At 39.7% G+C, this 22,720-nt stretch overlaps 1 protein-coding gene across 9 annotated transcripts in view; it reads left to right on the forward strand.

Annotated features, from left to right (window-relative positions):
• The window catches only part of CTBP1 (C-terminal binding protein 1), a 244,199-nt gene extending 226,293 nt beyond the window's left edge, over positions 1–17,906 (forward strand). For 8 of the 9 annotated variants that reach the window (XM_071556980.1, XM_071556976.1, XM_071556977.1 and 5 more), the window contains 5 exons: positions 1,265–1,479; positions 5,312–5,442; positions 7,539–7,666; positions 10,858–10,975; positions 16,822–17,906. In XM_071556980.1, the coding sequence (XP_071413081.1) occupies positions 1,265–1,479; positions 5,312–5,442; positions 7,539–7,666; positions 10,858–10,975; positions 16,822–17,008 (779 nt within the window). In that variant the 3' untranslated portion in view covers positions 17,009–17,906. The remainder of the gene's footprint in view (positions 1–1,264; positions 1,480–5,311; positions 5,443–7,538; positions 7,667–10,857; positions 10,976–16,821) is intronic. The other variant, XM_071556978.1, reaches the window with a different exon arrangement.
• The last annotated feature ends 4,814 nt before the right edge of the window (positions 17,907–22,720 follow it).

A 22,720-nucleotide genomic window follows, 5' to 3' on the forward strand; every position in this document is an offset into this window, starting at 1 on the left:
ACAAATAACAGGCATGCAAGTATTGAAATAAAAGATTTTGAGGAGTATTATAACTTGGTGTCCCCAAAGGAAAGCCCCTGTCAGACTGACATACTGTTTAATATTCCAAGCACATCTGTCACCAAACACTGCAGAATTCCTGTGTTCAGGTTAAATGATCAACAAAAAACCTTTCTTCCTGTGGCTTCTCAAGTTTATTCAAAGAGAAACTGAGAAGCAGGGGGAAATCCCTTCAAGCACAATTTGAGAGAGATGGGATTTCCCTGGGTTAATTTAATGCTTTTTTGAACAAATTCAGATGTTACAAATGCAAACTTGTTGACTTTTTTCCTTTTCCAAATGAGACATTATTATTACGATGTGTCAGGTGATGCTTTTGAAACATCTTTATCCCACGTTTGTAATACTCTGATGTATTTAGTGTGTAAGCTTCTAGCTTGAAAAGTGTGTTAGTTCCTGCTCTTCACAATACCTGTAATTCATTAGATGTACTCAGGTTTTTTCTCTGTGTTACTGGTAGTGTGTCAAAGGGCAATACACCCCTCCTGGTGCATGTGGCATGGAGTTTTGGGCACAGCTCTGCAATGTGACAGTAAGGAAAGTGGAACAGAAAGACAAAGGTCAATGTGAATACCAAGTGGGACTGCACTCTTCTTAACTAGTTGCCATATGTTTATTTATGATTTAGGTAGCTGAATAAAGTTTATTTTACGCCTTTGATGACAGGATCCTTGTAGGCATTTTAATGCTGGAAGGGTGTTATTCAAAATGAAAGAAAATACTAGTTCAGAAAGGAGATTCTGTGCATTCAGATTAAACAAATTATCTCTCATTGCATCCATTTTTGAGGATTAACTTTATAGCTTTTTATTAAATCCAGCTGGTTTGACATGAGTAAGAGTAAGTCCTTGGCAGGATGTATTCACAGGCAGTGGTGCTCTGCCATAAACAGGCCCAGCAGGCAGGCCTTGTATTTCACAGATTATTGCAGATTACGTGATATCTTCTGGCATTTCAGATATCTGCTTACAAAAGGTGCAAACCTCCTGCTTTATTCCAAACAAGGCAGTGTGAAACAGTCCAGATGTGCCATTTCTGATCTTAGTGATGATTTTGAGTGGGATGGGAGCTGCCTCTGTTTTATGCCCTTCCAGTTGCTTACAGAGCAGTATAGTTTGATACAAGCATTCCCATCAGGAAGGAGGAGACTGCCTCACACCAGCTGCTTCACATCTGTTCTCATTGCATGTTTGTCTTGTTCTAGGGCGTGTTGGGCAGGCAGTAGCACTCCGTGCCAAAGCCTTTGGCTTCAGTGTGATTTTCTATGACCCGTACCTCTCGGATGGCATGGAGCGTGCTCTGGGCCTGCAGCGGGTGAACACTTTGCAGGACCTGCTGTTCCACAGTGACTGTGTTACCCTGCACTGCAACTTGAATGAACACAATCATCATCTTATTAATGACTTCACCATAAAGCAGGTAATGATCTCTGTGGGTGCCCTCCACACCCGTGCTGGTTGCCAACTCTTCTATGTAAATGGGCACATTCTCATTTGAAAGAAATTTCTTTCCCTTTTGCTGCTTTTGAGATGGTACAGGTTTATAGCTATTAGAAAGTAGCTGGTGGTTTATGTATTGTTGCTTTTACTGTCTTTTTGTCTCAGTAATAGTGCATTTGTGGAAATAACTTGCTCTTCTTAATGTCACTCAGATTTTATAAAGTGGCGTTGACGTAAAACTATTTTCTATGTCTTGTAGTAGCTACTTCCTTTACGTGTGTATTTTTAGGTAGCAATTCTGCCTTTCACTCCTGTTCCTCAGTTTGAGTTCTTTCAATGCAATTTAAGGATTGTGACTAAATGGCTCCCCCCTGTGCTCAGTCCCGATGCTCACAGAGCACTTCACGGATGGAGCTCGTTTACAGCATTGTGTTATTGGGAAAAATAACGTTTCTTGGAATTAGTGCTATCCTCTCCCCGAAGTTTTAGGTAATACTAAAATAATTTCAAAATCTAGGTTTACTAACTGCTCTGTTACTGACTAATTTGATGGTAAACTTTTTCATTGAATGTTTGGCTTCTGACTCTGACCTCAGTGTAGGTGACAGTGAGATATAAAACACTGAGGTGTAAGAATGGAAACTGTACAGGAAAAGAAACCCTAAGACAGAATAGTTGATTTTTCTGTTACTTATCTATATAGTGTTTGTATATGTTGGAAACAATGACAGTAGCACTATTTTGCAGTAAAATAATTGCTTGTCTTTTGAGAAATAGTTTGCATCGACTACTCTCAAACTTTAGGACTGAAATACTTACTGAAAATGTCCCACAGTCATGTAGGACTGAGCACGGCAAAAAACTGATAATATACCACAACTTCTTGATTTGAGAGTTTAGGGATTTTGCAAATCCATCCCAACATAAAATCAGGATTTTGGATTTAAAATTCAAAGAAATTAAGCTTAAAATGGAACCTCTAAGGGAACATTACTCTGTCACCCTGCCCAGAACATTCCCTTTTGTTGTGTGCCCAGGTACATTCAGTGGTTATTACATGGTTGGATGTCTCTGCGGACAGACATCTAGACCCAAATAGAATCCTACTGAATTCAGTGGGACCACTGAGCAGTGGTCACTCATTATACAGCAGATGTGAAACTGGGGCCAGTTAATCACAGGAAGTTTTTGAGTGGAGGTGGAAAACTGTGTTGAGCTTTGGAGAAGGCTTAGTGCATCAGTCAGAGAAACAAACAAAACAAAACATGTTAAAACTCAGTAATAACATCTGAAATGAAATGCTGTAATAAACTCTGTGTACTGGAGGGTATATTGTAAACATCTATCTTGCTGGTTGTTATTCTTCTGATCAAAGCAAGGATTAAAATGTTAGAAGATAGTTTTTGCTTTGGTTAAGGGTTTGGGTGAAGCAGTCTGAATAGTAAAAGCTGATGCAAAAACCATAAAATTGTAACATCTCTGACTGCTTAGTTTGTGTCTTCTGATCATGATTTAGGTGGACAGGTGTTAGAATTGGCCTAAAATGTCTAAAGAGCATTGCATGCCACTTCTGTCCAGTGTTGCATGCTCATGTAATAACCAGTTTTTAAACAACATACAGAGAAGTCTGGTGCTTCTCATTTCACTGAAGTCTCACCCAGAATTTTGTTTAGAATCGGAAATTACATAACCTTAAAATGTCTTTGAATATTTGGTGTCAGTCTTGCCTTTCAGTAGCTTTTCCCTTGAATTAGTCAGCATTCTGTCTAGCCATCCTGCTTGTCCTTGTGTCCCAGAGTACCTCACAGGAGCATTTCATTGAACCTACAATAATCAGGTGCTCTTAAGAGGAGTTTAGGTCATCTTTAGTTCTACAGATTGGAGAAGAAGGCACTGCAGTTTAAACACAATAGATTTTTAAAGCAGCTGTGCAGGTTTAGTGTAGGTGAATTTAACAACTGTCAGCAGTTCTAGCTGTGAAGCTCTTTCAAGCTTGCACTCATTGTTAAGGATCATCTCCAGCTGCATCCACCCTGACAGTTTATCATGAGTCACAGAATTCATTCCCACTAGAATGCATTTATGCAGCCATATTCTGTTTGATTTGAACTTCTCTTAGTACTAGTTTTAGAGTTTTGTAAGTAGTCCTGAAATGAAAACTGAAGCAAGGTTATTGGACAGGTTGAACAGGAGATTTTTGCAGGGTTCACTTTAATGAAAAATTTCAAGTCCTTCAGAGGGCATATAAATACTCCAAGATCTCGTTTAAACTCAAGTTATCGGTTTGCACAAAGATAGGAAGGGTGTATGAGCTCCTGTATGGCACAGCAAGTGTGATCGTCTCCTTGGTGAGCCCCCTGTGCTGGTTTGGGTACAGTTCTCACAGCTGCCTCATGTATTGCAGATGCAGTGGTAGTTACCATAAGGAATGTCATGTTACTAACCCACTAAAGGTCATGTACCCTTTTATTTACTGTTCTGATTCCCAAGGTAATTACATAAAACTGAGAGAAACATCCTTTAGTTCTGCTGCTGTAAGTGGAGTTTGGTTTTGCTGTACAGACCAATGGATGATTCTCTGTAGCCCAGGAATTTGCAAATGGAGAGAGGCAGGACCACACTAAACCTGGAGAGTTGGCCAGTAAAATATAGTGGGTTTTTTCTTATAAAATACTGCAAGAATATGTATGTTAATAATCCCTATGATCTCATAAAAAACCCGCTCGTAGCTGACTTTCACTCAGACCTCCTTGTTGTTCATAAATTTGGCATTTTGAATCAGTCTTTCAACATAAGGATCTATTGACATAAGGTTTAGTTTGATGTGTAGATTTCAAGTAGTTGAGTTGATGTCACAGTCTTGGGGTTTCCTTATTGTAATGGTCAGAGACAGAGTCAGTACAAAAAAAAGATTTTTATAATTCATCTTCACCGTGGTTCCTGCTCTTCACATGCTTTGTCTTCATGCACAGAAGTGTTTGAAACATCTGGTAAAAGATGAAGTATTAGGGTGGCTGGAAGCAGGATGTAGTAATTTATGTTTTTTTCTGTACCATCTCTCTTATTTAAACTGCCACTTTGTTTTCAAGTTGTGGATATATTGTGGTGTAAATTCTCCTAGTTCTCCCCACACAGTGTCATCTACAATGCTAATCTGCACAATGCACAGCACAGCTTCTCTCCTGGGCACACAGTGTTCTCAACCAAATTCATTTTCATGCCTTTTAATTGAATAATAGAAGAATTCTTTAGGCTTTTATTTGAAAAGTCTCACAGGGGAGGAGGAAGCTGAAGTAACAAAAATAAATAATACATACATCTACTGTGTTTTGGCAACTAAAGGGAAAAGTGTTTGAAAATCCAAAAGCATTGATTTTTCTGAAAAAATCATGTAGGCTTTTATTTGTGTGAAAGTTGAAAGCCACAAAATATGAATTTGTTTAAGAATGTGCTGTAGTTTCTGTCTCATGCAATTTCACAGTGAAATGAAAAGGCATAAAATGATCTGTCACTTTCATATGCACAGTTGTATCTTTTGATCATGTTACTGCACAATATCTGAAACAACGCTTCTATTAAAAGACACTACTTACAAGAAACAAAAGGTGATTAAGTGCTGTGAAATAGCATTTTATGTTAGAAGCATCACATTTTGTGGTACTTTCCAGTGGAAAGGGAAGACAACTGTTACAATTTAAACCAGCTGAATAGCCTTTGTTGTAATGGATGCTTCTTTTGAGTAAAAAATAATGCCACAGCGATTTTATTTCATTTATTTTTATTTCATCATTCTTGTTTTTAACTTTCCCTAGATGAGACAAGGGGCTTTCCTGGTCAACACAGCTCGAGGTGGGTTAGTAGACGAAAAAGCACTTGCACAGGCCCTGAAGGAAGGAAGGATACGAGGGGCAGCCTTAGATGTACATGAGTCAGAACCATTCAGGTGCTTTTCCTTTTCTTTTCATTTTATTTTGTTCACTTTCTTATTTTTAAGTCCTAGTGCATGATACAATCAACAGCAACAAGTAAACTGAGTTTTCCGTTCTTTGGTAGCAAAAGACTCGTTAGCAAAGCAACATGAATCTGTGCAGCACTGGACTAATGCAAATGTAGATGGAGCTTGTGGATGTGGTCAGAAGTGAAAAAAATTATATCCATGATTTAATTCCTTTAAAAAGAAAAAAATCCAATGGGTTTATTTAGTAGAAATAGGAGGGGCTTTGGTGCAAGTCCTGGGCATGGCTTTGGCCGTGGCTTTAAAGGGAGTGCACCTTTGTCATTGATCCAACTCCACAGGCAACTGATGATGATGTCTGAACAGAGTCCTTCAAAGGCAAAGAGTTGAGGTGTGGTATGAGAAATGACTGCTTTATGACACCTTCCTGAAGGAAAAGACATATTTTTGTCCAGACTGCCTCTATAGGCATAAATGTAAGGGGTTGCAAAAAATGGTAAGGAAGGCTGTCAGAGTGCAGATCTGGTTTTGCTTTACCCTTTATCAGGGGAGTGGTAGCTCTGCTGTCAGCAGCAGGGCTTGTAGCACAATCCTGAGTTTCTGAGTGTCTGAGAAGTCCAGTGTTTTAAGGCTGAAATGTACCACTCCCCTAAGTGCCATTGGCACTGCGATTTCAGCACTCCTAATTAGAAATGAGCCTATTTCATATGTCCTTGAGAATAGGCTGCTGTAGCTTAGTCCTTGAATGTGACAAGCCTTTTTCATTCTGGACAGGAAGAGATGTTAATTTTAACTGGAACAATCCACATAAGTTTTTGAAGGACAAGTTGCAAAGACTGGAGAGAGGACAGTATCTCTCATACCAGTCTGGGGCTGGGGAATAGTAGCTTTGAACAATTAGAATAGTACCCTTTTAGTCAGAATTTTTATATCTGCTGAGGCACAATGCCACATCACAAGTATTTAATTTTATTTATGCATACTCTGCATTCATTTCTCCTAAATGTAGTGATTACAATGCAGTAGTGCTGTGCAAAGCCAGAGTCTTAACAGCTCGAGGGACTTCCAGCTACATACATTCCTCCCAATTCCGAGCTGGGATCTGCACGAGCAGCCCGCTGCACCTCTAGGAAGCCCCATTTACTGCATGGAGATGCCATCTGCAGAGATTCAGTTGCAGGATTACAGCCACAATTTCCTTTGGCTTCAGTGCTGCATGTCTATCTGATCGCAGCATGCAACTCTTTATTCCAGAGTTTTGCCAGATATTCTGATGTTTATTGAACTACAGATGAAATCCGTCTCTTTTTTGAATTACGACCAACTCTGAAAGCAGGTTTTTGTCTTAAAATACTTGTTCTGTAGTTACACTTGGCTGCAAGAGTATTAAAACTGGAAAGAAATAGGAGCAAGTTTCCATTATTTTCAGTTTCTTTACCCTGTATCTGTGATAACACCTTTACACAGATTCATTGCCTTCCCTGAAAATCAACAGTAAATTTCCTTCTTTCTGTGGCGTTTCTGTAAAGGAACGTGAAAGAAAAAAATAGCTGGAAATAACAGAAAAATAACAACTGAATTGTCAAAAAACCTGATGTGTGCTGACGGCCGCATTTCTGATTTGGAAATAATCGTAAGATTTTTTTATTTAAATGAATGAATGTCACATTGACAGAATAGAGCTTTGTTGGCTAATTCATTAAAAGTAAAATTGTAATGAACTGGACAAATGGAATGGCATTCTGATTTAATTTGGGTTTTGCTTTATGTATTTCTGCCTCAGAACTGGAGTGGCAGTGACTGTAGTTACAGTCAGTGCATTGGACAGAAGCTAATGTTGCTGCTCTACTTAGGTTCTACCCTTTTAGTCTATAAAAGGTGATTGTTGCTTATTTATACCATGAGTAGTGTATTAAATTAACTGACAGAATTATAAACAAACCCAACAAGGAATAGAAATGCAATTCTTTTCTGTTACAAAAATTAATCTGTGTATGTGCAAATCCATCGGGATTCTCCCGCTTCCTTCACCCTCCCCCTCAATTTTTTTTTGTCATTTGATCTTGTTTTAAATCTTCATTTAGCTTTAGTCAGGGCCCCTTGAAGGATGCACCAAACCTGATCTGTACCCCACATGCAGCCTGGTACAGTGAACAAGCCTCGATTGAGATGCGGGAGGAAGCGGCGCGAGAGATCCGAAGGGCGATCACAGGTACCGACTCACCTTACTGGCTCCTTCCCTGTTCTTCTTAACAAACCTTTTCCTTCAGTCTTGGAAGATGCTGGAAAGAATCGGCCTTAGGTTTTGTTCACCATTTCTAGTATTTGGAACACAGAAAGGAGTAAATGCCCACTGATTCCATTCTCAGAACTGTAACAGGTCATTTTTGAGATTCTTTGAATTACAAAGGGAATGCAATCACTTGAAAATAAATACCTTTTTCATACAAGAGAAATGTACTTACATGTGAAAAATCTCCTGCTTTTTTAATTTGTTGCATGTAAGTATTGACTGCAAGTCACCCAGGTATTGCTGCTATCTTCCTTAGCTTTTCCTGTATTCCCCCTTACACTTGTGAGGAGCAGTTCTCATTCTCTATATCAAAATATTTTGTTGGGCGGTTATTCTGTTTTAGATGTTCCTGTCTTTATAGCATTGCTAAAGAAACGTGGCATTTTAAAGGGCAAAGTGTCTTTGTTATATAACTACCATGTAATTGTAAACTGCTCACATAAGAGAAAACAGTTATGTCTCAAACATGCACTGCTAATAAATAAAATGAGAAGACTGAGCCATTTGGCATTGGTTTGAATCCCTTGTAGCCTAAAATAAAAGGAAGGATTTTCATACTGGAAAATGATTCATTAAGCACTAATGTTTTCTCTTTAGTTGGACTTTGCTGTTTCCCCCTTGGCGATACAGTCAGAATGCTCTGCAGACATGCAGGGCCATCTGTGTCACCTTGAGAGTAGTTCAGTGCCAACACATTGCTCTGCTGTACAAAAAGCACTGGCAGTAGCCTTCCCTCCAGCTTGTGCCTAGAGAGCCTGGGCAATTTAGTTTCATTTATAGCTTGTGCAGAAAGAATATTCTCCTCAATGCTAATTAGAGGCCCCTCTTAAACTCCTGATCTGAATTGTCCTTTACTGGACTATTTCTCTCCATTTTAGAGGTTACCTAAAGAGCCTGACCATCCCTCTGCTGGAGCTGGTCCCTGTGCTCGTACTCCAGAAGAACTCTAGTAGTGCATTTGTTTGTTAGGGTGTTGTATAACTGTTCCCTGCTCCCAAATAACTCTGGGAGAGACTGCACGAACCATCATCCGATACTGCTTGGGGGAGGATTAATGTGCAAATAAGCATTAATAGGCTGCGCTCTGGAAACTAAATAAGAGCTATCCAGAACTGTTTTTATGTTTAATTTGTGCAGTAGCCCTGACACACGTGCCTGGGAAGGCAGACCTGCAGTTCCTTAAAGTGTGTGATCTGTATCACTGATTAGTGTTGGAGCTGTCAGCACTCCAGTCTTGGCATGTGGTTTGTAGTAACAAAACCAGCGTTAGGGAGGTGAAAATGACATTGAATTGCAGTGAAACAAATGTAGGAAAGATACAGGAAATGTGGGATAAAGATGGATATATGAAAGCCATAGGGGAACACAGCAGAGAGAGTTAGAGAGGGATAATAATTGGAAAAAGGTGTGCAGTGCAGGAATGTAGGCTATGACCACCATCTGATGATAAAGATGTTAAGTGGTTATGCTGTTGCCAAAAAGTCAGTGATGTTGCGATGTATAAAATAAAAATAATAAGCAAAGATTAAATACTTTTAAATATAGTTTTAAACTTGAAAGCATTCCAAGTATGAAATAAAGAGGACCACTGAAAACAGTAGTGGAAGTAAGGGGAAGGCAAGCATGGCAAGTGAAAAATAATTTTAAGTTTACAATAAAGAAATAAGTACTGGTTTTTAAGGAGAGGCTAGTAGAACATACCTGCTGAAGTTAACAAAATGAAAAATGAGAGGGGCAAAGAGGAAGACAAGATTAAGAAGGATGAACATCAGAAGAAGACAGATTATTACAGATTTATACAGATTACTGTATAAATTTGTGGACAATTTTGTCAGAAATTGAGATGAATGTACATTTCAGCTACGTTTAGAATATGATTTCTAATGAGAATGGTGGGAGTTCACCCATAATGTGGCACATACCTCATCTTCTCTGATACTGAAAGAAACCACCTTTTCAGCTTGTGCACAGGAGATGTGACAAGTTTAGTGATGTCAGTGCAAGTCATGGAGTAACAAATATTTGATGGTATCCACTACATGAAAAGCAATTTTGTGAAAAGGCTTTTTTACAGCCCCATTGTGGCAAGGCTGATGGATAGAATGAACAGGCAAAGAGTAGTGAAGTCTTTAATCAAATTTCCAGTAGGAAGCTGGAGACAAAAGCCTGAATTCTTTAATGACGGCACATGGTCATTTTTGGAAAGTGTTTCTGGAGGACCATTGCCAGCAGTAGCGGGGAGGGACGACCCAAACTTACCTCTTTCTACACCTGTTTATGCAAATGCACAGTAATATTAAGCTTTAGAAAAAGATAAATTAAAACAGGTGTCAGAAAAATCCCTGGCTCCAATTGATCTCCCTCCCATTTAAATAGGTGGAAATTTCTGTTGCCATGAAGAAAATGATATCATTTGTTGCAGGAGTGGAGATCTGCAGAAGACAGAAGCTTGTACAGTGTGTGTGAATCAGTCTTAAAACTTCAGTTATACTTCAGAGGTTGAGCAAATGTTTTGAAGAAATGAAGAAGGGAATTTCTCATGTATTTTCATTTTTTGTAGGAATGAAAGGGATGGCAGAGGATTAATATGTGATAGTAAAGAAATGCGAGGAGTAATTGAAATAAATAAGGGGAAGGTGAGGAGGACAGAGAGAATGTGTTGGTCATATCAAGGTTTATGGCAAAATTCCATTCAGAATCCTGCATTCTGCAAGAAGTGTTTTTATTGCTGTTACAAGTGGAAGGAGAAGGTGCAAAATTAAAGTCAGGGAGTGGGAGGCTCCATTGTTGAATTTGAGTGGTAGCCATGCTCTGCATTCAAGGTACAGCATCATGGAGAGCATGAATCTTGTTGATTTGGGTTGTATTGAGACCCTGTTTGCAAGACATAAAGAGAGACAGAGAAATCAAAATTATGCAGAGCATTTTGGCCATTATTAAGTCCCAGGCAAAAGGGGAACAGTGAGGATCAAAAACAAGCTCTCAGTGTCATTTTATGTATTGATTTAAATATGCAAAGGTTTATATAAATGTTTTTAACAAGCACATTAAGAGCATAAAAGCCTGCAATTTCTGTGTATTTTTATTTTCTCTCCCTTGCTTCATCTTAGGTCGTATTCCAGACAGTCTGAAAAACTGTGTTAACAAAGATCATTTGACTGCAGCCACACATTGGGCCAGCATGGATCCTGGAGTGGTTCATCCAGAGCTTAATGGTGCTGCATACAGGTAAGAGTGCTGGGGATGCAGGAGAAACAGCTCCTTGATTCAGATGTAGGTATTTAGAATAGATGGAAGACCTTCCTATTAATGAATGAAGTGGGTTTGGATTAGATACCAGCTATATTGTTTTTATAATTGTTGAATTCAGGAGAGTAATCTTGTTTTGCTAGTTGAAGTCAGTCATGCTGTATGTAAGTATCATTCCTCTTACAATCTCTTTTGTTTGGTTAGTGTATGAACAGTACACATTTGTTTGTCTATTCCAGTAAAATTACTCTGGTCATCTCTGATGAGTGCAGTGGAAATTTATGTTTCTTTTGCTGAAGGTAATGATGCAGCAGTAGGTTACAGACAGACCTTCAATAATAAACTATTCTAATGTTGGTTTGTGGCCTCCAGACACAAGTAACTCAGTATTGAAAAGAGTGAAACAGGCTGTGGTGATTATGAAAATATGTTGAAAATAGCATTTTCTAAATTATATGTTTAATTTTTAAGCAGAAGCATTTGAGGGACTTGATCTGTGTGTTCTCAATCAACTGTGAAAGCAGGTCTTAATAATTAATAGAAAGGGGCACTTTTTTATATCTAATATGCACATTCTTTAGTTAACTTTATTTTCTTGAGAGTCTTTCTGTCCTTTATCCCTAGCAGCTGTTCTAGCAGCAGATTTTTCCTAGTATCCAGCTTCAGACAATTTTTATTTATGAAAAACATCTGCAATTTTTTTTATCTTCCAGTATGGTGTTTATACATAAGTAGGATGAAAGTGGCTGAGAAGGCTCCAAACAACTGCTTCCCTTGGTGCCTTCAGGAAAGGGACAGTGCTTCTTTATCCTAATCTTTCCCCTGTCCTTATTACATCCACCTTATCTTTGTCCTTCTTCAGGATCACTACCCTATGCTTTTATTAGAGAGGGGATTCCTCATTTTGTGTTAACTCCTTATGGGAACCCAGCTGAGCACTGCTGAGAAGGGAGGCAAAAGCTCTTGTGTCCAAATGACTTCAAACAGTCTCATCAGAAAGTGATGGAGAGGTGATGGGGAAGTGTCTCCACCCTCTGCCATAACCCCTTTATCAGTAGCCATAAATGCACCGAAGGAAAAGAATAACTTGGATTTGGTCAAGATGCGTTTATGTCATGTAATATGAAGATTTAAAAAAAAAAAAGTACCCATAGCCCTAAATATCAGAGAAGAGTGTTTTTATTTGCTTAAATTAGAAGTTCAAGCAGTTGTGTTCTCCTCCACGTTGGTTCCATTGACTTCAGTCTGGCGTAGTGAGGGTGTGGCTGAATGTAATTGTGGCTTAAAGGCAGGTGTTGCTGGGGGGGTAATAATTCCACCCCATCATAGCAGTTAAGAACAGGGTTCCATGCTCAAATAAAATGCAGGGGTTTGTTCTCATTTTGAGGGTCACAAGTCCAGCCAGAAGCAGACCTCACAGCCAGAAATTAATTTGAACTTAGGAATGTTTTGGAAGTTAATGATTTACAAGGTAAAGACCATGTGTATTCAATTTAAGCAGGATAAACACAGAACTGAATGACTTTAAGACATTGTTTCAGTCACTTTTTTTCAATAAAGAAAATTAATTGTAAAATTCTGAGTTCACAGTTGCTTTCAAATGCAAAGGAAAATGCATTTTGGAAAATTTTTAGGCAGAATAGTTACAGAATATTTCTTAAAAGCTTCTTTTTGAGAGGTGATAGAATAGTGTTTGAGTGTGGGTGAAAGCAGTTACTGTGTGCAGTACAAAATATGCAGCACTTGAAGCTAAGGTTTTATGAAGAAATTGGTTTCAATAGCAGTGTTTGCTGATGCTTAATTCCTACCTGGATTAAGTACAGCATTTGAACTGATTGTTTGAACAAAATTTTTCTTTGCAATCCAAGATTATGTTCGACAAAGTGAGTTCTGGAGTCTTTCACAGGCAGTGTGAAGTTTCAGATGTGCTAATAACTGTATCGTAGTCATGTAATTGCATTAGAAGATAAGACCTGGGATAATAATTTATATGTTAAAAAATGCAAATAGCTCTTCTGGTGAACTAAAACTAATGAGGCTGTTTTATTCTGGCTATATCATTTACTTGTATTTTGATGTAGGATAGAACTCTCAAATGATCAGATATTATCACAAGCCAAGAACACTGAGCATTCATCAGCAGAATATAATCTAGATGTGAAAATCACCCTGTTCTGTGGAAAACAAAACCATTTACTGTGCGAAATGCAAGATGCCCTGTCAACACCAAAGGTCATGCAGACAGGACCTGTCCCATGGGGAAAGATTCACAATATTACTGGGAAGGAATTATTTGTAGTGATCTCGGTGAAGCAGCATAATGTACCCTGTGTATATTGTGTTATTGCTGTGTATTTGTTACCAGCTGCCTTAAATAACCCTCTGCCATTTCCTGTGGCACAGAGCAGGCAGGTCAGAGGCAAAGTGATATTTAACAACCAGTAAACAGTGATTGTACCATTCACAGACATGTTGATAGATTTTCCTGCCTTCTGAGGGCTGGATGAGAAGGCTGGCTGGGACTCTGAGCAGCCTGGTCTGGTGGATGGAAGGTGTCCCTACCCATGGCAGTGGGTTGGAACTGGACAATCTTTAAGGTCCCTTCCAACCCAAGCCATTCTGTGAATATCTGGGTACTGAAGAAGTACTTGGATGAGAATAGCTGGATTTTGGCAATTCAGAAGTTGAGGTATTTCACTGGTGATTGTCAGACTCTGTAATTCATGATAACAGCATGCACTTAAATTTTTAACCTTTTCTGCGACAGACTCAGTTACTCGACCAAATCTTGACATAGTGAGTTCAAGGTGCTTCTGCAGTTTAAAAAATACAGCAAATTAACAGAAATTAAAGTTGCCTTTCAGTTCTAATTAAGAGGGTTACTGGGTTTTTCTTCCTAAATTAAGACTACATGTGGGAAGGAAGACCATGAAGTAACAGAGATGTAATTGATCTCTTGCTTCTGCTTTTACAAAAATTTAATTCAGTGGATGTTTTACCTGGAAAATGTCTTACTGCTGCCAGAGGAGGAAGATAGGGAGAAACTTCATGAAGTGCTGGAGGGAATCTCTTTGCTGGTTAAGAATAGAAAAAGCATTAAATAGCAACAAAAGGGAAAATTGTGTAGAATAGAAATGCTCATGGGAAGAGGCGGTTGAATTTATCTGCCCTCCTTTCAGAGACAGGAATTTGAACAACACTGATGATTAATTTGAAAGAGAACAAATATTGCAAAAACAGAATGGCAAAGTAGAGCTAGGAGTTGTCAAGTAAAATATAGTTTCTGTAGGGCAGTACATTATGTGCATTTTGTCTGCTGCCACAACCAATTGTAGGGCCTCTGGATCTCACTGAAAATCAGGAGGAAATCTGTACCTGAGGAGAGGTGCTGGTAGGTGGAACCATAGCTATCATAACTTGATCCAAGGGGATTTTTTTCTACACAGAATATGTAGTTTGATCTGCTTAATGTGCCCATAAGGTAATTGTTAATGCTTCTAATTCAACACTGCCCATTTTTACAAGGGGAGGCTCTGGCTTTTCTTCCTGAGGAAAATGCAGAATTTGTGCTCTCCTTGATTGCTCCCAGCTCCAGTGAGTTGATGCTCAGGGAGGATGTTATTAGAAAGTAGAGATTGTGTTGGGAACAGCTGTTGTGTAGGACTTCCAAATGGAAGTTTATGTCATGTTGTGTTTTGCAAAGCACCTAGAGTAACAGATAAGCTGTTTCAAAATTAAATCAGAATAAGTAAAACAATACCCTGTCTGACAGTTTTCGTAGGAATTGAAGCAAATTTGATTAATATGATTCAAATGGAGTTACTGAAACAAGCAACTAATTCCATTAGCAACTGCAAATTAATTCTAAGGAACCTCTCTGGAGAAGGAATTAGCATAGGAAGCCCTGTAAATATGTGTACAACTGGGAACAAAGTTATCTGGCCTACAGGTGGTGTGATCTGTCACATCCTGATTATCCATCCCACATGTACTGTGGTCTTCTTGTGGTCTGTAGGAATCTTTCCCAGCATAGCTAGACTGGTGTGTGGTGGTGTCATTGTCCCTGTGCCGTGTTGGATGGCCATGCTGGGCCCCTCTGGCACAGTGGGTGCAAAAAGCAGCTCCCATGATGGTTCTGTGGTGGAAGAAAAACAAATAAGCAAAAGTGCTTGCATCCAGCTTTTTACCTCCTCTGAGGTTTGTGTAACTTCTCCACTACTTTTCTGTCAGTTTGAGGAAACTTAGGGTGAGCAGCACAAACCTGTGTTGCCTTAGAAAAGGTGCTGCAGAAATGGGGTGAAGTTCAGCGTTGAACTCTGATGAGGAGAAAATCAACAGCAGAATAATGTGATGGATGAAAAAGCCTGACAAGCCTACAAGTGCCTTTTCTCCAATGCACTCCTGAGTAAATGCTGGGATAGCAAAAACTGCAGTGAGTGGAGTGGTAGGTTTGTGTGTTTAGACTTTCAAAGGGATAATGCTCTCTTTAGGACGCTTGGGTGAGCAGGATACATCAGGAGAGAATAAGTGTGCAGCTTCATGATGAGATGGGGAGGCAAAGGGTCAGTGGTAAGTGGCCAGCATGGCATAATTTGCAAATAGGTATTGAGGTATTTGACTAAAAAAGAAAACATATTTTTTTTTAAGTTCATGTGTAGCTGTTGTTTGTGTCCAGCATTGTGAAATACAAGAGTTCATCAGTCACATCTGAACTTTAGGATTGAAGCAGTAGACTTGCAAGATTCTTTTTTTTAGCTTGATAACATCAGAGCCATCATTAAATCAAGCTGAATCAGGGAGTGATTTTTTGTTGAATTTGTAAAATATTTAGGGCTTGGTGTTTGTCCAGATAGAGTAAGAAATCTTTAAAACCATCTTTCTTGAAGTCTGCCTAAAGCACCTGTCCTTTGTATAACTAGTACTGGTTCTCTTTCAGACAAGTGCAGTGGCAAGCTTTGTGCTGAAAAAGTTACTCAGATGCAGTAGGTTTGAATTTATCATCTTAAGAGCGTGGGTATGATTGCTTTTTGGACGAGCTATTGGAAAGTTAGGACTGCAAGGGTAGTATAAAGAAAATTTAAAATTTCTATGCTAGTGAAAGAGGCAAAAAAATCCCTGAAGGTCAACTTGAGGAAAAGTCATAAAGAACACATACTGCATGGACCCAACCAGAATTACTTCTTGTGGAGTTTATACTTTGAGAGGAGCAATACTTCCAGATTGTTTCCTTTGCTGTGCTGTCACTTATGCTGTTAAATCTGAAGAAACAATCTAGCAAACCTTTATTTCTCATTTGGGTAAAATACAGCATCAGGGCGGTCTGGACTCAGAATCCCAAGGACCTGAGTTCCAGTCTCAGTGGGACCATCCCCTGGCAGTTCAAGCCTCCCTGCCATCCCATCCCCTCAGATCTCGGATGCTCAGCAGGGTCAGCCCCGGTCAGTACCGGGTGCTGTGACAGTCCCAAGGACTTCACTGTCACTGTCCAAGTTCACTCGGCCATGGCAGGTGGACCTCAGGACTTAAATGGTGGGGCCAGTTCTGCACATGCTGTGCCTCACCTAAAAAATCCACTGTGCAGGCTGGAAGGGCATGTGGGGAGAGCCCTTCCCAAATCTTTGTTCACGAAGTCTGGCCATACAGCAATACAAAATACAGCATCTCTTGCTTTATTGAGCAGCATCTGCATATGGTGTTTTACCTGGAGCTTAAACTCCCTGTCTGAAAACAAAAGAAGCACCTCTGTAGCTCTAGGAGGAGGCAGGGTGGGCTTTGTGCTCAGTCAGCTGCTGATTTTAATGTGTGCTCCTGTTTTCTCCTCCCAGCAGGTATCCCCCAGGCGTTGTCAGCGTGGCTTCCACTGGCATACCTGCGGCAGTAGAAGGAATAGTCCCCAACCCCATGTCCTTATCACACGGCCTCCCTGCTGTAGCCCACCCGCCCCACGCTCCCTCCCCCGGCCAAACTGTCAAACCAGAGGCTGATAGAGACCACCCCAGCGACCAATTGTAGCCCATGAGAACAGCATTCCCAGCGGCGGAGAGCGCGACTGCAGCGTGTGGAAAACAAACAAAGCAAACCCCCAACAAAACCCTGGATTTTGATTAAAGGCAAAACCATGAACTTACAGGAGGAGACGATTATTGGTTTAGAAACTGGTCCAGTATACAGTATAAAAGGAAAAGGTGGGAGACAAAAAAAGAAGATTTGGAAACATTTTTTTCCTCCGTATAAATCGTAGTTTGTCCCTGTCCAGTGGACTGATTCACTGTTTCTGTGTCCTATGGGTTCTTTGTTAAGCAAGAGAAGTTAGTAGTTAATTATATCATGAATGTACTTGTCTGTGTACAGTTTTTAGAACATAAAAAGGGTTTGTTTGCTTAGCTGTCAACAAGGAAAAACATAAGGGAGGCATTCAACAAACCAGTTTTGAGATTAAAAATCCTTTCTTTTATATTTTAAGACATGCCCAAAAATGAGGCAGTTGGCAAACTTCTCAGGACAATGAATTTTTCCCATTTTTCTTTCTACGCCACACAGTGCATTGTTTTTTCTACCTGCTTGTCTTATTTTTTAGAATAATTTAGTAAACAAAAGAAAAACAGTTTCTCTCCTGATTTTGGCATGAATTCCCTTATTTCAAAATGAAGACAACCTTGCAAAGAGATTTTGAGGAAAAAAAAAGGTTTTGTATAAACGAGCGTTGTGCTTTTTGTCACCAGTTAAAGTATATATTATTGGTGGTACCTGGAAAAGGCACTAGACTACTGAAAAGTAGCAGCATTTCATTGCCTACATTGATTCCTTCCTGGTAATGTGGTAGGCTAGCAATATTTTTGGTTAAAATCATGTTTGTGACTGTAACCATTTGTATGAATTATTTTGAAGAAATAAAAATCCCAGACAAATATCATATGTGTAAAAATTTTTATTTCTAGTAACTGTTTATTCAACTTTTATTAGGTTCCTTAGCTGTAATTTTTAAACAGATGCTGTCAAGTATTTCATTTCTAGCTTTACTTTGCTCTCTGTTGTTTGTAATAATGTCTTGGAAGCTTGAAAAATAAAAAAAAAAATTCTTTCCATACCATTCTTCCCTTTACATTTCGGAAATGTTGATCTTTTTTCCTATGTTTCTAATGGAGTTTGAAATTAAGATGGATTTTGATTTGTACACCGGCATCATCAGCTACAATATGGTAACAGCATTTATGCCACCACTGTGGGCAGAGCAGAGGAGGTACAACAGCAACACAACAACAATAATAATAATAATAAATGTCTTTTGCCGAAGTCCAACATGAGAAGTGTCCATTGTTTTATTTGCTTTTGTGATGATGGAAGTCTTCAGCAGGATATAATTGTATTTGCTATATTGCAGGAGTTGGTTTGAGCACAGGCAGAAGTGTGTTCAAGGCAGGTTAAATTCCAGCTGGATGCTGTTTTGGCCTTTCCTGTGCTCCTGGATAAGAGTCCTTCATCCCTGCACGGTTTCAGAAAGCAAGACAAGACTTTAGCTGCTGCAAGAAGGAAATCTATAGTGGGCAGAAGTGAACCTGGACATAAACCTCCTCAGCGGTCTCTGTCTGTTCACTGTTAATCTGACCTAGTAACAGTGCGGTTGGTCAGCTGGGTTTATGGGCTCTGTGGAAAGTTCCTGTCCCCCATTCCTTCAGGTCTACAGAGCAGCCTCCACCTCTCCTGGGGAAATGGTAGGAGGCTGTGAATCAAGGAAGACTGAAATTTGCAGGTCTGCACCCAAGGAGCGATATAGAGAGTGAAATTTTATCTCCATGGAAGAGTGGAAGGTTTTTGCCGTGAACATTTAGAGCTAAAACTGTCACCCATTACAACTCATTTGATGGTAAAGCCATTTCTATTCCCTCTGTGAAACAAAACAGAAATCAGGCCTAAAGCTGCAAGTTTTCCCAGCAAAGACACTTCTGAGAGCTTTGTTGCCGAAAACTTGCAAAAGAACAAATGCAGTCTCCTGCTGTTGAAGTGGGATTTCATATTTCATGGGCAATCCATATTTTAAGATGCTGTCAGGCTGAAGTTGCTTGTTTAACATATGTAGAACAAACGTTTAACATCTGGCTGCAAAGACTCACTGGCAGTCACATTTGCAACCAAATCTCCCAAGGAAAACCAAAAGGGTTTGGTTTTGATTTGCATCAATTTGGTCTTGGCTTATGTAACTAAGCTTTGTTTCTAGTAGATCAGCACACTGATGAACCAGAAATGAAGGCACTGGTATTTGTGTGCTTTTCTCAGGGTCAGTTTTGAAGCTTTTGAGCCTTTAGCACAAACATTTCCAGGTTTTGAGCCCAAAATCCTGTGCTTACAAGTGTGACAGAGCATTGCCACTGTGGTGTTAATGTGTTCAGTATCCATGCTGCTGTTTTGAGATGTGTATCTTGGTCTGACTGGTGGAGAGTAATCCTGTTCCCTGCTTTAGAAAGGAAATGCCACCTAAGCAATGACAAAATTGATGGGTACTGACTTCTGGGTTATGGTCAGAAAAGCTAAAGTGAAAAAAAGTCTAATAAAAACCCCAAAGTTGGAGTAAATGACTAATTGGAAAAGCATCCCATAACAAGCAAAGGCTGTGCTGGAATAATCTACCTTTTACAACTGCTTTTGTTGGGTAGTGGAAATGTGATTAGATTTCCTCTGTCTAGTAAAGGATGTTCTAAATAAAGTTTAGACAGAAGAAGATGCAGTTAGTGGGAAAACACAAAGTGGTGAAGGCAATGGCAGCAGAGGTCACAGGTGGCCTGAGGCAGCACTGTAAGGTGAAAGAGGAGGTTAATCAAAGTGCCTGCCTTGAACATGGCTTTCCTTTGGTGTTATTATTTGAATTAAGGGTCTTGGCCAAGAAGGAGGCCAAGCAGGCCAAAACTGCTGCTGGCTCAAAGGCCATGGGATGGCAGGAGACTCTGGAGCCTACATGAGAATTTGGTGGTATCAAAGATGCCAGTTGTGCAAATGCAAAGTGAAGTAGTTGCAAGTCAAAAGCTTGTCAGGAAAATGAGCCGTGTGTTACTGTGGTAGGACTGATGGGCTGCTGCTGTGGGAAGGAGCAGCACGGTGGCAGATGCATCTGACAGAGTCTCTGGTAGGTTTGGGCATGGATTAGAGATGCTACATGGGACCTGGAGCATTTGCTCTGTTCTTTTGGTCAGGAATTCTTGAGAGGGTGAGCTCAAGCTGAAGTCATAGCGGAGATGGGCTCTCAAAAGGAATGGTGGCTTATGTGAGAGGAAATCAGAGTAACTTGGCTTTTCCAGTTTGAAGGCAGAGTTGGGGAAATGACTAATTAGCAAATGCTGTGGACGAAGAAGAAAAGCTAAAGAAATGCTGGTATAAACAGACAGACTTAAATAGGGATTAGGAGAGGTTTTGTGTCAGCAGGGAGTCCTGGGACAGGTTTTCAGTTTGAGTTCCTGGGACTCATACCTGAGGTCCCTGCAGCTTTGGGTTAGGGTTTTGGGTTTTTTGTTTGGGTCTTGATTTTTTTTTTCTTTTGGGTGTTTTAATATAACTGTTTTTTAAATCCATAATGTGAGAACAGTGTTTAAAGGTCATACAAGATTGCTACCAAATCAACAACTAGCAGCTTTTTCCATTCAGGATAAAACACTTCAGCTTCCTATTTAACGAGCCTCAAGGCTTTTTCCTGTAGTATGGGGTTTTTTTGAGAAAATGCCTGATTTTCTGTCCAATTTCCACCTCAGATGATTAAGGCTTGCTCTCCAAATGACCATGACTGCTGCATTTTGGCTGTTCCCAGCTTGCTCTGTGCCTCAGACCAAAGGGTTTTCTCCTCTTCTTTAATTTTAGTGGATGCTTCAGTAGTGTTGGTTGTTCTGCTTTAAGGAGAAGGCAGCACTGCCAGTATTTCCTGTATTCAGTTCACTCCGATCTTTCTACCTTTTGTAAATTGGAGAAGAAAAAAGGGAGGGGAGGAAAAGTGTCGTTGGTTTTAAGGGCAGAAAGTAATATTAGATCATTTTGTCTGACCACTTAGTGAAGCTGTTACATGTGATGTACATCTTCATTAAACCTGATACCATGTTTTGACTAGAGTAAATCTTTTAGAAAGATTTTTAGTATTTATAATAAAATGTCAAGTGATGGGGATTTTTGCTATTTCCTTTAATAGTTTGTTTAAATGGGGGATATCAGTCACCATAGTTTTTAAACAGCTTTATTTGATTTGGCTTTCCCTGCCCCTAAATTCCAGTTATTGTTTCATGTTGAACATAAGGTCATGTAGACTGACTTGAATTTAGTGAGCATGTCACATTTTAGCCAATCTGCCTTTGCACTGAGGTCAGTGACACATCTTCCAGGAAGACTGAACTGTGTTATTCATCTGTTTTCCAGTTTCTTTCATTGCACTGCACATCCTTCCCTTTGTGGCTCTGTATTTCCCCCCTTTGGAATGATGTGGTCCAGTATGGTTCTCTTCTGGAGATGAAATTACAGGGTTTCTGATCTCGGGCTTTCAGCTGTTGTCTTCTTGCCTCCATTGACTTTCCAATTTCCTTGATAAACTGTTTTCCTGCAAAGTGCTTGAAGAAATTGCTTAATTCCCTTCTTGGTCCTCAAATTGCATTTTGCATTAGCAGCAAAAGCTCGATGTTGAGTAGATGCTCAGTGTAGTGGTCCTGCTCCCATAGTCTGAGGGCTCTCTTTCATCTCACCATCTCCATCCTTTATGTGTCTCCCTCTTGCAGAATGGGCCTTATGTGGGTCTCATACATCTTATCAGTCTCTTCATCCCTCAGTGTCTGCCTCCTGTCCTTCTTCCTTGTTGCTTTCTAGCATTAAGGACACCTGGAATATTACTTCTGGAATTCTTCCCTTTTTTGGAAGAAATGTCCTTTGGTCTGTTCTGCTTTCCATCTGTGAGTGTCAGCTTGACACAGACCAGCATTTTGGCTCTCCTTGGCTCACCTTGCACACTACCTTGCTAAGCACATGTCCTGTATTTGATTTTTTTATATCACTTGTAGCTTAGGATCACCTAGTTGGTTTTTGGGGTTTTTTTGTTTTTTTTGGTTTGGTTTTTCATGCAGTTCCTCATCTGGATTTTTCATCCTGTATTTTCTGTACCACAAAACCAATTAAGACTCTTCAAATCTGGTCTCAGCACTTTTCTTTGCCTTTACACTTCTGCTCAGAGCTGTTACAGAGTGTTTTCTTGAAGGAGCACTGCTTGTTTTTAGGAGGGGGGAGTGGTTGTGGCAATGTCAAGGCCACCATAAACAGACTAAAGTATGTCCTTGGGATGATTAGAAGCATTTGGGACATGCCAAAGATGATGTAGATCATTCTCAGAGCATGCCAATCCCTTGTTGCTTGCACAGGGATTAACTGCATGTCTATCCCCCCCCTTCTTTCATGTGCTGCCTAAAATTGATAAGCAGTTGCTGGTTGGAAGTGTTAATGATCTGCTCAAAAAATAAGGAAGTTTTTTAAAAATCAATTACTTGAATATGTTTTCAGTTGCAAAGATTTAAAGTAATAAAAAGGAGCAAGGTTATAGCTTAAATTGCCACAGGAACCTTTTGTTTTGTGTCAAGTTTGACGTATTAGAAGCAGACAATTACGTGTCACTGGAACAGTTCTACTCATTTGTGCTATGAAGGCAGAGTCCTTGTAGAGTTTGGGAAAAGCTCATGGAACCTCCTTCCTGGATAAACCCAAAGTTAGGGC

Source organism: Pithys albifrons, chromosome 5, assembly GCF_047495875.1.
Source record: "Pithys albifrons albifrons isolate INPA30051 chromosome 5, PitAlb_v1, whole genome shotgun sequence".
Classification (NCBI taxonomy): domain Eukaryota; kingdom Metazoa; phylum Chordata; class Aves; order Passeriformes; family Thamnophilidae; genus Pithys; species Pithys albifrons.